The following is a 17,402-nucleotide window of genomic DNA, read 5'->3' as shown; positions in this document are numbered from 1 at the left end:
ACCAGATTAAGTTTCTCGGGCACCATTGGATAGCAGCTTTGAGAGAGCTCTGCGCGCGCACACACACATACACACACTACTCTGTCCTTTGCGAAGAGGATGTGAATGTTATTGGCAAACAATACGCAGAGAGAGAGAGAGAGAGAGAGAGAGAGAAAAAACAAGTTTGCAAAATGGAACAAAATGTCAGGAGATCAAAGAGCAAATTATTTCAACCTCTTAAAAGTAGCTTTAGTCAGTCCTCACTTTGTTGCAATCGCAGAGCTGCTTCAAAGCAAGGTGACGTTTGCCACTAATCTTGCCTCTTCGTGTCAATTCATTGCAATCAATCGACCTGTTGCCCATCCATCATATCCGACATACGGAGGGGGGGAAAAAAATGACCGTGGATGCTTTTTTGTTCCATTTGGAACGCTCCTCATTATTGATTAATTTGTACCAATTGAACGCACCTTGTTTATTTCTCTGCTGGCTTTCCTTCAATTGCCTTTTAAATGGGTTTCTGGGAGAAACAAAGACATTCCAATTTCCCTCCCAAATGATTCACAGCCCACACAATTACCAGCCAATCTCAGAGACTGCTTGGAGAAGTGCTCCAACACAGTCGATAATGAATGGCTTGATTCTACTTTGATTAATCGTGAGCCAATTCCAAGCTGCAGTCGATAACGTGATAATCTTGACCGGGTCCAGCATGACGGCTGTTCAGAGGAACCTTAATTGTTCCAAGAAGAAAAGGCAGAGTTTAATAATGTAACAATAGGAAATGAGACAGCCGTCTTCTGGGGTTTTATTGGGGAGAAAAGTCACCGATTGAACAGTATAAAATCAATTTTGCAGTTCCTGAGCTTTATTTTGTAATTCAGAAAAAAACGAGCAGTCTGTGCCAGAATCAGCCTTCATTTCCCCGTTTGCTGCTTCTATTCCAATCTTCCGATTTCCTTTTTCTCCTTTTCCTTCCTCTCACTTTGTCCCTTTTCAATTGCGTGTTTCAATTTCACTTGCGTGTTATTTGCATAAGTATTGAATTTGGCACAGTTACAATCGGGTTACAAAACATTTGCAGTGCAGTAAAAGAGACTGAGTTCTTTATAGTAAGGGCGCTGTGTGGTTGTAATAATCTTTGCATTTGGTAGTGCGGTTAATCCCATCGCCAATGTCTCAAAGCGTTGCACCAAATTTGCTGAAGAGTATCGTGACTGTGCATTTGTACATAAACCCAGCAGCCAATTTGCACACAGTGATGTCCCCCAAACAGCCATGAACTGAACAACCAATTTCATGTGGTGGATTATTGGCCTGGACACCAATGAGAAATGTCTTTCTCTTTTCAAATTGCACCGCGGTATCTTTAACATCCTCTGAAGGATGGCATCTCCAACAAAGAGGCACATCCCAGCACTGCACAAGAGTGTCACCCTTGACTATGTGAATTCAAAGGAGCGACGAATGTGGGGCTTGAATCCACAACTTTCTTGACCCCGAGGCGAGAGTATTTCTAACTGTGACAGTAATTACTGTAAAGCACTTTGAGATGTTTTGACACAATACAAATGCAAGTGCTTTCTTCTTGCTGGATTGAGTGTTTCAGCACGCTCAGAGTTCTGTGCCCTTAGGCTGATTACATTCCGGACTGCTTTGTTCAGGAGCAGGTCCCATGGAGCAGATAACGGGTGAGCACACACACTGAATTGTGCTTTAGCAATTCCACCAGCCGTTCTGTTGGCATCACTGGAGGAAGTAGTTACATTGCCCAATTCCTGAGCCTACACTGACATTAAATCCTTCTGTCGAGACACCACAGTACAGTCTTCAGATGGCTGCAGGCAAAGTTTATCCTGTGGCAAGCAGAGAGTAAAAAAAACGAGCTTTGGCACTTACACACAGTGGCCCAACTCTGCCTTTGATTTCTCTGACAAGGTTGAGATCAGAGTGGGGGTGGGTATTTCTGTCTCCCACAAGAGCACAGCCCTTCACTCTGAAATCTTAGATAAGGCCAGTGCATCAGAGCTTGACTTCAGTCAATCTCGTTTCAACAGGAACTTATATTTTTTTACCAGTTAGAAGTACCAGTATCAAAGCGCTTCAAAGGCTTTCTTTTCTTCTCTGGGCACCTGTTTCACTGTTCATCCTTGTTTATTAGTTGTGTTGGAGTGAACACTCAGAAGACTGAACCGTAAGGAAAGCAGTTTTCATAGTATTTCCTTTCATCTTTGATTCTTTTCACTTCCTCTACTGTTCTGTCCACTTTTACTTCCTTCCGCACTCTCTCAGTCAGGTGACAGTGGCATCGGGGTTAATACAGCCTGGCTTCAACACTAGGAAGTGCATAATAAATGGGTTTATAGGTAAGAACACACCTTATTAATAATAATAATCATCTTTGCGTTTGATATAGTACTTAATCATGTACTTTGTGAGCAAAACTTTTCTCTGAATCTCCCTTCCATTTAATATTTGAGCCAATTTCCACTCGGGAAGACACAATACACAAACAGTCCATTTTACAGGATATCCTGTGAAACACTTTGAGACCGACACGATAAGGCACTATATCAAATGCAAGGATTATTATTATTACTACTTAGCAAATTGCTGAAATTTATAAGGTGTAGAAAGAGCTGCGAGTCAATTGTCAAGTCACAATGATAAGTATTGAGTCAGAAAAAAAACCCTAGTCGTAGAGTTCTGTGGCAAAAAAGTATATCCTCACCTCCCACAGAGGAAGAATCACAGAAGCATTTTCCTGCCTTTCATACATTTTATTCTACAACTTTCACCATGTTGAAAGCTCCGAGCTTCCCCCAAGAGGGCGTTGAGATTGATAAAATATGAATCCTTGTCTGTGAGCAAATCTCCCCGATTCAACCTAGACTCAGGAGACTGTTGTAAATATTTCAACACCACTTCATATCTGACTTTAGTCCACAAGGAGGGGGCGGGAGGGAGGGGTGGAGGGGCGGGGGAAACGAGGACTGGAGTAGTATTATTTTATTGAAGCAAATAACTGCCGAGAGTCATACAAGTGACAAGGGGAACGGGGGCGTGTAATGAAAGTCTGAAATTATTGTTACACTGCAGATGTTGGTCTTTTCAAAGCCCCCTGGGCAACTCAAAGCTTCAGGGACAAGTAGCAGTTCAAGATGCAACCGGTTCTCAAAGAACCATTGTCGACATTTGAGAAATTATAGGGGAGCTCGTATCTCATTGTTTAAGCGTACGACTCTTGATCTTTGTTCGTTTGTGGTGCCTGGCGGATAATTACCACCCCCACAGCGGATTTTCGGGCGAGAGCAACCTGTTCGGGCAATTGTGGCGTTTAAAGACTCGCCTCGGAAGCCAGAGACGGGAACTGAAACCCAGCAACTGATCCAAGTGTGGAAACTGAACGGGAAAGATCTATGTTTTTATTTGTCTCTGGTTCCTTAGGGCTGGAATCACTGGCAATGTTTCACCCAAGTCAGATGCTGCAACTTTCCTGAATGTACGAATGTAGAGACCGAGTATTATCAGATTACACAACTCGCGCACACACTTACACACCACACACATACACAACACACATGCACAGTACTATCAAATTACACACACAGACACACAGCACACAGACTTGGAGTGCATTGCCTGGTACCTCTCTAACTCTCTCTGTCTCTGCCTTACGCACACCACAAAGACTCACTTGAGTACTGTCAGATATACTTCATCGTGCCACCGTGTATTTTGGTACACAATTTAGGATTTCTTACAAAATGTTTAAAGAACAATAAACTCAGAAAGTTTACCATTCTTCAAGCGATTGACACTGGTGCGTCAAATAAGTTTGCGGCACTGTTCAGGATAAATATTCTTGTCTACATCAAATCGATTTGAGAAGCTGTGGTTTGTTTGAGAAACGTGCTGTAAAGCCTGTGGCGAGAGGAATTTCAAATGTCACTCAGGGTCATTCACATCCTTTAAAGTCAGTATTTCCTCTGAACATGTCAATGTATTGGCAATGTGTGGCAGACAGTTAACATGCACTCATCAGAGGGATGGATAATTTGCTAATACAGCGGCAGAGGTTCAACCAAACCAATTTGCAGGAGAGCCAATACATTGACATGTTCAGAGAAAATACTAACTTATGTGGACAGAAATAAAAAGTTAAAAACAGCGCCTTGGGACGTCCTCCCGACGTGAAAGGCGCTCTATAAATGGAATCTTGTTGTTGTTGTTGTTTCACTTTACTGATGCCTGTTCAAAAGGATCGGTTTTAATTTTGAGGATTCCAACTACTGCACAAACAAGCTACAGTCAATTTTGCAGCATTCCCCCCCAACCCCCTCCCCGCCGGCTTGTTTTAGAGTCTCCAGTTAATGAGAACTTACAAATGCTGAGCTGGTGTTGGTCAGTTTTGGAACATGCAATTTCTCCTCTTGAGAGCAACACAGGGGAGACAGCTTGCTTATCCCTGAAAAACATAGAAGCCAACACATTGGGGATCCCAAATTGTGAAGCTAGAATCAGCTAAAACCTCACATTTTACCAGTAAAGCAGTGGATAGCTTCCTGCTCTTTGCTGAACTAAGATCATCCTCCCTATCAGGGCATCGATCATTGATTTTTCAGAGTTATCAAGAGCCAAGTGAGAAGCTCCCTGTCCCCCATTGACGTACGTGAGGACACAACAAGGCATTAGAACAAAAGGTTTCGGGTTTAGAGTTGCAAAAAGTAATTTCAGAAGAGATACCAGGAAACGTTTCTTTATTTAGAAGGTCCTTAAAGACTGGAACAGGTTGCCAGGAAGGGTGGTTGAGGCCAGGACGTTTTTAAAAAAACTTGATGGTGTGATGAGAGGACAGTAGGTTGAATGTTAATAATAATCCTTGCATTTGATAAGGCGCCTTATCACCTCAGTAGAGCACCATAACGTTCGTCACACGGTCTCTTTCCTAAATGGGTTTCCGGTCTTTTGTTCCAGATGACGTGCCACCTTATTTCAAGACGGAGCCGATTCACTCACAGATCCACTTGGAGGGGAACCGCCTGGTGCTGACGTGTATGGCGGAAGGCAGTTGGCCTCTGGAGTTCAAATGGCTGTACAACAACACAGAGCTGACACGCTTCTCCCTGGAGTACAGGTCAGAGTTCACATTTCAACATCCATGTTGGATAGTGGCACTGACAATATTCCAGTCTCCTTCTCCTCCACTCCACCCCCACACCCTGCTCACACCCCCCAGTGCCCTTGGACGTCTTTCCGATGCGAAGGGCACTATACGAGTGTAACTTGTTGTTCAATGTGTTGCTGTTTAAGGTCAAAACAATGCAGTTCCCCCAAACGTCTTTTGTCTTATATTTTTCTGCAAGGCTCTGCTCGCTCCTGTCCTCACGCGTGTGTTTGTAACATCAGCAAGGTTGCTGTTTCAAAGCAAATAAGTCAGTGAGGACAAGTGGGGAAAAGTGCCTGTGATTAGACCAGTGCTCTCAGTCTCAGTCCTCGTAGTCAGGAGGTTCTCTTGCACTGCATCGTTCCGAGAACATCATCTCACTCTGAACCGGTCGAATGGATGCAAGCGATTGTGCTGCAGCATAAATTAACTTACAACTGTGGTTTCTTTCCCTTTCCCCTCTCACCTCCCATTCCCAACAAAATAAAGAACCAAATGCCCAGGATTTATGTTAGAGTAACCACTGTCTCTTCCAGGGCTTGGTATGACTCTTAAAATCCCCCCCCCCCCCCCCCCCCCCACCGGGCGAAATGTAAATTTTAAGCACTCTTAGACGCTACCCTGCTTGGAGGGTGCCAAATAAATGCAAGTTGTTGCTGCTGTTGTCATGCATCACTACGGGAACTTGGGTAGCGGAAAGCGGATCGCTGCGGAACAGGCCGGGCATGACTCTCTCTCCAAGTCGCCCACAGGAGACCCTCTTTGGGGTCATTCTTGGCAATTCCTGTTCCCAGCCTACGCGTTTTCTACTGCTGCCTAATTCCTGCCACTGTGTAGGTTCGGCCATTTTACAAGGCTGCACACGGATTGCTGAGTTTGATGTTATCTCTGATCATTCCCCTCCATCATTGATTTTGCTGGTGGCTTGTGATACGAACTAAAGATGGATTTTTTTATCTGGCACTGCAGTAATTAGCCATCACGTCATACTTAAATGTAATCTTGTTGTTGTTTAGACGTTAACCCTTCCATGGGTGGGGGGGTGGCAGTACTTTCGCTATAGGATTGAGGAGCTGTAAGGTTCAATTTGTTTTAGTTTTATATTGAGAATGCAGTGCAGGGAGAAAAAGTGTTCTTCAAAAGAAAAGCTGCTCTTGTTAAGGGACGTTTTCTGGGAGAAGGGGGAGCTTTGCAAAATTTTCCATCTGTTTAATAGTGAATCCTATAAATCCCACTGAATCATATTTTCTCACCACTTGGGTGCACTAAGTAGGAACCCGGTTGTTAGTCGATTGGCGGATCCTTTCCAAGGGTAATAAAAAGACAAAACACACAGTCGCTACACGTCACAGTGTATCCTGTGAAGTGCTTTGAGACGTCTCGACGACGTGATAAGGCGCGGTATCAAATGCAAGGATTATAATGCCACCCAAACACAGACACGGTGCATGGCGCAGAGGCATGGAGCGAATGATTGACGTAGGTTCCACCCAGTTGCCAATCTGAGCTGAGACAGAGGTGCATCTGGAAGAGAATTGTGTCCAGTGGCTCCCAATGCTTTCTGGTAACAGGCGAAAGGGGAAATGGTAATGGGCTCACTGCCCATCCCTTCAACAGTCATGCAACGTTATATGTTCAGACCAGGTGAACTGAATCTACTGAGAGAGGTATACCAAATTTTTTTCCTTATTTCAAAAAATTGCATAGAATTATACAGTGCTCACGTGCTTTCTCCTAATAAATCAGTACATTAATTCTTCTTGACCATATTGTTGGCAGGCCAGCAATGTTAACAGAAGATGAATGCTTATGGAAACCTATTTTAAGATTATAGAAATATAAGCCGAGCTATGGACATAAAAGGCATGCCACGGAACATATTGTGGGGCTTTATGGTATCATCAATTAAACCCTGTGAGTTTGTGACTTGTTGCCTCAAACCAGTTCAATTTGAATAATTTCTGTGCTAATTACTAAAAGCTCTTCAGTGGAATATGAACATCACTCCAGAACTCTGGGTGCTGCTCATCTGCAAAATAAAGGAGAGTTTAGAAATCGGAGATCAAAGGTTTTTGTAGAAAACCAATTAACCTATAAAAAAAAGAAAAAAAAAGACATAAAAGAGACAGCAGATACTTTATTTTCTCTCGGGATCAAACTCTGGATTTACACAGATGCTTCACTGAATACTTACGTCGAAGAACAGCGTCACAGTCACGTTGATTTTTTTTAATATATTCTGTGTGGAGGGTCACGCAATAGCTGTCATTTATATGAAGTGTATATTTTTTAAAAATGTATCGAGTCTGGTTTGTGAGGGAGTTGATCTTTCACAAAATTAAGCATAATTCTCTTGCAGTATTTAAATGCATACATATATCATTATAACTGTACTCATACTTTTTTACTGTTATAATTCTTTCAATTATTTAAGGGTTTAGGTTAGCAAGACAGATACTCTTAAACTCTACAGTAATGTACAGTATGTAGTAATGACTTCTCACACTGGACAGAATATACGCTTGTAATACATCTTCACCACCAGTTATGTAGTATTACAATACTAATTTGCTTACATCACAAAGACTGATTCAGTGGGTGAAAAATGACGTACAGGCATAATACATCATTAAGGTACATCATTAATGGTTCTACGTTTCCTGAATGTTGAAAGTTATGGACCATTTCTGTTTCCTTTAGACTAAAGAACTTAACGAGCCTGTGTCAGGGACGTTGATGCAGATGAATCAGGCATCAATACATTAGAAATTGTACAAATCCAAAGTGTATCATTTCTGAAATGTAAAAACAGCTCTGGTGAATTTGAAGAAGTTCATGATGGTCTGAGTGGGGAAAAAAAAACAAGACAAAAGAAGATTGCAATGTCCAGTTTCAATCGCACTGAGAGTTGACAGCTGGCAGACAAGCTGCTTAGCACATCAACTTGGCTCATGAAAAATACACTCGCAGCCTTGCTAAATGTCAATCATGAAGAGTGACTGTCACTTGTCTCAGTATTAAAATGTGAACTATTTTAGTGCATGTCACTCTGATAAATGCAGCGCTCTAATGCTTAAATAAACCCGCAATCTGTGTCACTCTTGCTATTCATAAATGCCACTCTTAACAATGCGTCACAGATGCAGAGCTCTGACCGGTTACATTCACGTTCGACTCAGAGTGTTTGAAAGTTTGTAGATCTTTAGCAAGCCCTGGGCAATACACGTTCAAAATCTTTGCCTGTGACGGAAGAATAACATAGCACGCGGTGAGCTACAGCCAGTGAAGGAGACCAATTCATTGATTTTCATTTGCTTGCAAAATCACAACATTTTCCAATAAATCCTGTGAAGCGCTTTGAGATATTTTGATGACGTGATAAGGCAAATGCAAGTATTATTGTTATATTGATCAAGATACTTTAAGCAACTCGGAGCCAAGCAATGGGAACTACTGCAAAGACTTTAGAATTGCAGTATACAGTAACTGTATTAAAGGACCCAACCAAACCACAGAACTAATTTCAATGTGCGGGAAAAGTTCAACCAATTTCTTTTACAACAGATGATATCAAAGACATATTTAAATTCCTGTGACTAATCAAAGCAATGCCTTCAGTTTGCACTTTTGGAAATGTTCTGCTGTCGCATAATGGCACGATGCACTTCTTTTCAATGGGCGATTAGCACTCAAACAGATTATACATTTTAAAGCAAGCCATGTAAAGCACCCCGCGCTACAAAAGCAAAGTTATCTGGAAGAACGTTGCTCTATAGTCAGCAGCTGGAGTGTTTTGGATGGCTCAAAGAGCTTAGATATGGCTCGTTGTAAATAATGGGATTCTGGATGATTTCATCCACAATGATGTGAACGGGAAAGCTATTAGTCTGCTGTTTTGGATTGTGTACATAAATGGCAAAACTGCACGCAGATGAAAATTTCCAATGTATTGTATTCTTAAGAACCCAGTAAGCTAGGAAGATTTCGTGATTTAGGCTTTTGAAAATGCGCTCACGTTTTTTTGACGTCACGCCAAGCGAAATTAACTACACTGAGTTTTTTTTTGAGTGGTTTTGTTAAAAGCTAAAAACACTTTATTCCATTCAGTCAGTGCTTTGCTGCCCCATGGAATTTGATATCCAATGAATGAAGAAGCCACCGATTAAGCTGAATTTGACTGTTGGAACATCTAGTAACTCAGGATGTTGTGAAGATGTGAGCAACATTAAGAAATTCTTAACTTTAATAATACGTATGTCGTCAGACAGTCAAAGAAATCCATTAGTATTGGGTTTACAAATTTTGGAATCTGAATCTACGTCAAATATTATTCTGTAAAACTGCATGTGTTTCGCCCACAAAATATACAGTCAATTCACGTTGCAGTACGTTGTGTGAAGTGCCTTGGGACATCTCCACGACACGATGAGACGCAATATCAAATGCAAGGATGTGAGTGCAAAAATGCAAGGATCTATGTGTGTGTTTGCCTTGCCTTTCAAACCAGTCTGTTCCCTGGGTGATATAACGGGTGATGTAAACCAGCAGCAGCTTGAACTGGGATTCAGCCCAATGTGTTTGTCAAAGGAGCAGCACTTCTCTATTGCATTCATTCCTACCTGTGCCATACATGAGCTATAGCCGAGGGATAATGTGATAATATAGATAATGTGTTCCAGGATAAAGAAACACTTCCTGGTTTCTGACCTGAAATGCTTCCTCCCGGTTGCTGAGAGCGGAAAAAATGGCAGAATATGAATTTTGAACAATAGACAAATTCAATCGTTTCTTTCTGAACAAAATCTGAATTTAGATTTCAGTTTAGCGATGATCCCTTTAAAACACACACACACAAGCTTGACAAAGTAGATGCGATGTGATTAGACTATTTCTATACCTGATTTGACCCCGTTGTTCTATAATTGTGTCATTTTCTGCCTTATCAAAAAAATTATTCCACACTTGATGGCCTATATTGCTGATGTAATTACAGTAGTTATATAGACTGTTACCTGCAGCGAAGTGTATAACACGTTCTTCAGAAATGCAGGCATTGAAATTCCAATTGCAGGATTATATTGAGTGAATTATGCCACAGCAGAAACTGTAATTACATGTTAAATGGGACCTTGTGCTGTCAGAGATAAATAGAATATTTGCTATTTTTCTGTTCGAGCGACCCCCATTTTAGAAATTCCAATGTGACTGTCTCTGGGTGAAACATTGCACAATCACATGACAACTATAGGATTTCATGACCTATTTGTATTGGGGACCAGCTCTGAATGGAATTCTGAATTCCAACCAGCTTTGAGTCTGATTTATTGTAATATTGTTGAAAAGCAGCAATAATTTTACACTTCATTTCTTCGCAATCCATTACAGGCTTGAGTCACAAGTAAATGTGCTTTCGTCCAGTGTGAGTTCGGAATACCGACTTGACGTTGCAATGAACCAATTAAAAACAGGAAACTATGGCCAGTGTCCCATCGTTGCTTGACTGAGGGCTTTATTCATTTGAATGCCATTCAGGTCTGCAACTTAATCAGAGATAAAAGATGTTGCTTTCCTGATTTGGTGGCAGGGGATAAAAACACAACATTTTCTGGCAAGATTTTAAGAAAGAATCCAGACGTCACTATAAGTTATCTGATGGGCATTGACAATTTGCTGTGTGCAATTGGCTGCCGCATTTCTCCCACAAAATATACAGTCAATTCACTTTACAGTACATTCCTTGAAGCGCTTAGAGATGTCTCGAAGATGTGATAAGGTGCTATTTAATTATTATTATTATTATTATTATTATTATTATTATTATATCAAACGCAAGGATTATTATAATCCTTCTTTATTGTTAGCCCTGATCCAATTGTTTTTTCTAATTCATCAATTGTAATGACAGCTGTACTGTCAAAGTGCCTTTAGTTGGTTAATGATTGAGCCCTTTGGTTTGTTTGGGATCTGTCTTTTTTTTAGTGACTTGATATCCCTTCTGTTCATGTGGGACCAGGTAAAAGTGGTAACATTGGAAAGATCGATGACTGCATCTACACAACCAACCACTGAACTCGGTAATCTTGCAAGGATAAACACAGGGATTATTATTTATATCTTCATCCATGGTCAAGTCACGTCCAAATCCTTTTCTTTGAACCCGCTTCGTTGTGTATTCACATTTCATGCTTCCTTTTCCATTGTATGCACGTCAGGCTCTGTTATCTTCACAATTAGGTGGAGTGTTATTTTCTATTTTTAACACCATGAGTGAGTTATTGTGTGATTTATTGAGCTTATATAATAACTCCTGCCTCTAAGCCGGTGTATTCCACCCAATAGATAATTCCTCTCACGAGTGACTAGCAGGATTTTGCTTGTGATCCATTGGCATCATATAATAACTCTTGTGCCTGTCGAGTGCATCACCTTCTGAGTATCATAAATGTCAAGCATGCTTGCAACTACCCCATAGAATGGAACTGAATGAAATGACAGTGAAAAGCACTTAACCGAACTGTACAAATTATTGGAGATAAGACTCCCCAGAACATAGATTGAATACCTTGCATGGCAAGATGTGCATTCAACACAATATTAAGTCAACACACTCTTTTGCTCACTAGAAAATCTAAGGTAGATATGCACCAAACAGGAACATCCATCCAGCATCCTTTTTTTTGTTAAAAGATGAAAACTGCACAAAAGTGTGCAATTGTTTGTTATCCAGAAGGGGAACACAATGCCCATAAATTGTTGCCAGCCTTCGCTTGTTAAACTATACCTAGTTGACCACATAGCAATCACGTTTCATCTACAAAATACACAATCAATCCACTTTGCAATATATATTCTGTGAAGCGCTTTGAGATGTCTCAATGACGTGATAAGGCGCTTGTCCTTTATTGTTAAGAACAATAAAATACAAAGACTTAATACCTGACTTCAGTGCATGTTTGTTGCATGTGTATGGAACTCTGAAATTGGGCACAAGATTTCTAATTCCCCCCATGCCTCACCTCATCTACAAACACATTTTGTGATGATGAGTAAATCAGACCTTCCACTCCTTTTTCACAAGTTAAACAGATTGAGTTGTGTACTTGAATATTAGCACATTATAAATAGAAAATGAGGTTCCCTTCAAAAGCTCAGTGGGTTTATGTACAGAGGGTGTTGTGACACTGAATGTTACAGATGGGAAATTCTTGGGTTCAATCCCTGGTCTCCTGCTGGAATGCCTGCTAGAAAGGACATACATGGTCGTTGAATGACAACAGGTTTGGACATCACATCACCCATTTGCTATGGTGAGTAGAAAAAGGCAGCGATTTTCACACTGCACTTTAAAGTTATTGGCATTATAATTCATCCACGTTGTGGAATATGTTATGCACAAATTTCATATTCTGTCACTTGACCCTGTAAAAGAGCTATGGTATTTCGCAAGTAAAAAAATTGGCAAGTGTTCCGAGAATGAATTTTAATAGAGATATACGTGGCAGGAAGCCAGACTCTAACACTGAAAGGAAGAGGTAATTACACCACTAACTGGTTTAGCAATGAACTGACCCAGAAAGCCAAGGTGAGACAAAATGATACACATCACTTTTACTAACTCCAGTTCCCTATTCATGGCCTGGAAATTAATTTGAATGTTACAAATAAATGCTTTTTTTTAAGTTTGTCCGGCAAAATAGAAGTACTTTATTACACAGATTGGACAATGATAGAGTCCGCTTGGAATGATTCTCTCTCAAACACTTAAAACAAGTTGAATGAGAATTCCATTTATAATTCCTTGCATTTGATATAGTGCCTTATCACATTGTTGAGACATCTCAAAGCGCTTCACAGAATATACTGTAAAGTGGACTGACTGTGTATTTTGTGGGTGAAACGTTTATTGTGGTGCTAAGAAGAATCGTTTTGCAGAAGTTTATAGTCTTAATAATCAATTGTAGCTTTTAAGTAATCTTGGAAATGTGGCCTCAATGATGTTGGGCCCAAGAGGGGAGGGGTCAAAATCAGGTTAAGACTACTGATTGTTAAATGAGGAACTTTGGGTCAACCTGACATGAAAGGCACGATGTATGTATATAAAATTGTTGCTGTTGTTATCCAGTGACTTTCTTACTGCATAAAATGCACTGGTGTGGATATAAGCTGAGAATAAGAATGGGCCTCGTCTGTGATACCCTTTGTGCTCTTGAATTTGATGTCTCAAAGCACTTTACAGAATATACTGTAAAGTGAATTGACTGTCCATTTTGTGGGCGAAACGTGGCAGCCAATTGCGCACAGTAGTGTCCCACAAACAAGCAGTCGTGGATTGATGACCAAATTACTATTTATTATTATTTTATTAATCCACTGACACTCGCTGAGGATTTCATTGGAACAAAAACAAAACAACATTCAAGAATAATTGAAGTCCTGTTCACTGGAAGGCCATAATACCAGACACAAACCCACAAAGAGGAGTTTGCCAAAAAAATGGAGTGAAATAACTTCAGTTCACAAATTCCCTGCCTCGTATTAGGAAATGAGCAGAGAGTTTAAACCTTCTGCTATGTCAGGCAAAGGAAAGAGTATCCTGGCAGTAATGTCAATTGGTCCTCATGGATTTCAGAGCATAATATGAAAGAAGAAGATAGTAAATCAGTAATATACTGCTATAGGCTGTTTAAGCACCTTTAACACCATAGCCACAAATATTTTACCATCTATAAAATTGAAGCATCCTTCAGAAATTAACGGGTCCATCATTTAGCGGGATAAAGGGAACATGGTCTCTTTGGTGAGCACCTGTGGAGTTGAACACAGCAGTGAAAAGTCTGAAAAAATCCCCTGTATAATTATTTTGTTAATTACATCATTATAGGACTAATAGACTTCATGTGGGAAGCAATTTCATGGACATAACTGGGGGTAAATCGCCATAGCAACTACTTCCTAATGTAATTTAATCCATAATTAATGTGCTGCGTTGCAAATGGTACCACAGGAGCTACATTCACTCATTGTTCAGTTAAAGTTCCAACATTCATTTTCTGAAAGGATTACAATGGCTTGTTTTTACAATGGCGCCAATATCTTTTACTCTCCTCATTCACTTCTACAACACGACTCAAGTATACTTGCCCAGGGTCATCAAACCAATACGATTGTTAGATAAGGGTATCAAGGGATACGGAGCAAAGGAGGGTAAATGGAGTTGAGGTACATGATCTAATAGAATGGTGGAACAGGCTCATGGGGCTGATTGGCCTCCTTCTGTTCCTATGATCATCGCTGGGATCCACCGGCTACTGTTGCAAAGAACGTGGTCAGTGTTCATCCAGCGGATTGACTGGACACTATACTTTACAGTAAATCCTGTGAAGCGTTTTGAGATGTTCTGTTAACACGAAAGGCTCTGTATCAAATGCAATTTTTTTTTATTGTATAATTTCCCTTCGATTCTCAAGCAGATAGTAACGCAGTTCTCTTCTTGAAGAAGTCAATTGACACTGTAACTTTCTAGTCAGGTAATGCTGACCCATTGCATCTCCCAGGCTAGAGATCTGGATCCAATCTCAGGAAGATATTCATAGAAACCAATTAACGTCAGGAAAGAGCCTCCATGACCCTGATGGTCTCATTCTCCCAGTAAATCGGTGAAAATAATAGCTTTGGAAAAACTAGGGGAACACCCACACATGTACCTACATATTCAAGGCACACTTGTATAATGAGGCTACCATGATAGCAGATAGGATTTTATGGCTTTCGCAAAGTATTATTTCCTGTTTAGAGTAGAGAAACAAGCAGTGTTCTTACAAATAGTATCAGCTTGTGTTATTTTCCGCTGCCCGTTGGGTGTAAGGATTTTAAAAGAAGAATGTTTTCCTTTATGCTGAGAAAAATGTATCAGTGAATCCTATGGGAAGCCTTTTCTAGTGCAGTGTAATTCACAGATCGCCCATAATGGGGATTGATGGACATGCCCTGTGCTCTGAGGGATTCTTCAGTGCCTTCAAAGTCCTGGTTGTCTTCTCAATTCCATTTGTTGGACAAATATCAATATGTGAGGAGTGAAGAGACAGGTTCTTGTGTACCCTAAATCACTTTGGTCGTCTATATTTTTTTGCCTTCCCTTTCCGCTTTTCTCTCTTGAGAACATTCAATTACAGTGGAGTCTGATTTCACTAAGATTAGACACCCTCTCAAATTTGTTGCTTGTGGTCTTAGACAGTGAGTACCACCAAGGTGTGTCATACCTAAGCTAAACCCTGCTTGGGTCCAAATCCCTGACTGTCCAGCACCTTGGGACAGCCTCCCATGAAAAGCGCTATATAAATATAATCTTGTATTTGTATGTAGCAGACAGCATGGCCGGCTGGAGTTTGGATTCAGATCTGGTGCAGATATAGGTGTTTACCTACAAAATACACAGGCACTACACTTTACAGTTCATCCTGTGAAGCCCTATGAGACGCCGTTCTGACGTGAAAGCCACAATGTCAAATGTAAGGTTTATTGCTGTTATTATTGTTGTTATTCTCGCATAGTAACATGCCAAGAGAAAAAAAACTATTGCCCAACAAAACAGGGTCGAAGATGCTATTCACAGTTCAGACTTTGAGCCATCTTTAAAAACTGAGAACTAGTGAATCGAAGAGAATAACGCCAAAGTGTTTGCACTTTCACCGGTAGTTTTCCTTCTGAAGTTATTGAATTTGGGGGCAGATGCAGTTTAATGGTGAGTAAACTAGTAGCCTGGAGGATTTCTTTCTGCTCTTTCTCTCTCTGACCTGTATTCTGGGAAAAAGGTTTCAGAAAAAATGACCCTGGGAATGTAAGGCCAGTGCTATCCAACAGCTGTGTGGTGCCTCGCTGTGGATGAGCAGCTCCCGTCGATTTGCTGGGACATCCTGCTGAGTATTCTAGTGGGTTGCTGTCAGTAATCATTACCGCCAAGTCTCCGCTTCCTACGAACATTGGTGCTGGAGTCTGACAGACCTACAAGACACCTGCCGCTTGCATTGATCTAGATTGTCTGAGCTCAGTACCTTTTTTAAAAATAGTTTCATCGAACCACAACAGTGAAGGTCTGAGTCAAGGCTGAAGATGGTTTCAGACGCCTCCTTCATGGTTTTCTTGCAGTGATTTTATTTATTTTTCCAAGTGAACACGAAAACCTTTGTATGTCCGCCCACCCCACTACCCACCCCCCACCCTTTTACTGCTTTAACCATTTGAAAACGCCTCACGAATTTCAATTAGTTTGGAGAAATTTGTAAATCGAATGGCAATGTTTGCAGGCATTCGCCACTTTCTGTTTTGAGACACAGTAGTAATAATAGGAATAATCAGCCTCGCGTTTGACAGAACTCCTGATCACATCGTCGCAATATCTCAAAGAAAAGAGAAAAGAAAAGAGAAAAGAATTTACAGAGAAATGGAGAAATTCTTGGGAACTGGGGTCGGAAATGATTCAGTGATTGTCTTTGTTCACTTCTTCGCACCGCTAATCTGTAGAAACGTGATGCCTGCAAAAGGCAGTAAATTCCCGAGTATTTCCACTTCATACTCGGAGGTCAGGCAGAGGTTGGCGTCTGTTTACCAATTGCATCGTATTAATGGCAGAGAGAGGGTTTCAAGCACGCAGAGAGCAGCTAACCTTGAAGTGATGGATGAGGCATTGACTCTCGCTGTCTCAAGTAGAAAGGTTCACATCAGTCGGGGCCATTTAACTTGGTGGGAATTTAATGTGTTTTGCCATTTTCAAAATCTGCTGGGCTGCGAGTCGTTTAGTTGTTAATTCACTATTTGGTCAGATGTGATTTTGCATCAATTTCCAAATAATTTATCAAGCGCTGTAAATTCTTATTAACGGACAGCGTAGCTCTGCTCGTTCACCGGTTAAGCAGGACAAAATAATGTGGTATACTGAGGCATCGTAAACAAATGGTACATGGTTCCTTCCTAAATCCCCATCTCTTCTCGAGCTCACAGGCCAGGCTGACACTTCTTCGCAATACTGGTAAAGCGCTAGATTATCAGAGATGCAGTCTTTTGGATGAGTAGTTTAACCGCCGTCCAGTCTGCCATTTTCATTAAAGATCCTATGATGCTATTCAAAAAGAGAACTGAGTTGTTTTTCTTAGCGTCTCTGGTCAACAGTTGTTCAGATTAATTGGCCGCTTACCACATGGCTGTTTGCGGTACCTTGCTTTGTGCAAAAACAGCTGTTGGGTTTTGCCTACAAAAA

General features: G+C 40.9%; 1 protein-coding gene across 1 annotated transcript in view; it reads left to right on the top strand.

Annotated features, from left to right (window-relative positions):
- The window catches only part of sdk2b (sidekick cell adhesion molecule 2b), a 292,198-nt gene that overhangs the window by 134,291 nt on the left and 140,505 nt on the right, over positions 1–17,402 (top strand). Inside the window, exon 2 of the mRNA XM_007888572.2 lies at positions 4,960–5,119. Coding sequence (XP_007886763.1) covers positions 4,960–5,119 — 160 coding nt within the window. The remainder of the gene's footprint in view (positions 1–4,959; positions 5,120–17,402) is intronic.

The sequence above is a fragment of the Callorhinchus milii genome, unplaced genomic scaffold, assembly GCF_018977255.1.
Source record: "Callorhinchus milii isolate IMCB2004 unplaced genomic scaffold, IMCB_Cmil_1.0 Scaffold20, whole genome shotgun sequence".
NCBI lineage: Eukaryota > Metazoa > Chordata > Chondrichthyes > Chimaeriformes > Callorhinchidae > Callorhinchus > Callorhinchus milii.
This window is presented reverse-complemented; position numbering and strand designations above follow the sequence as displayed.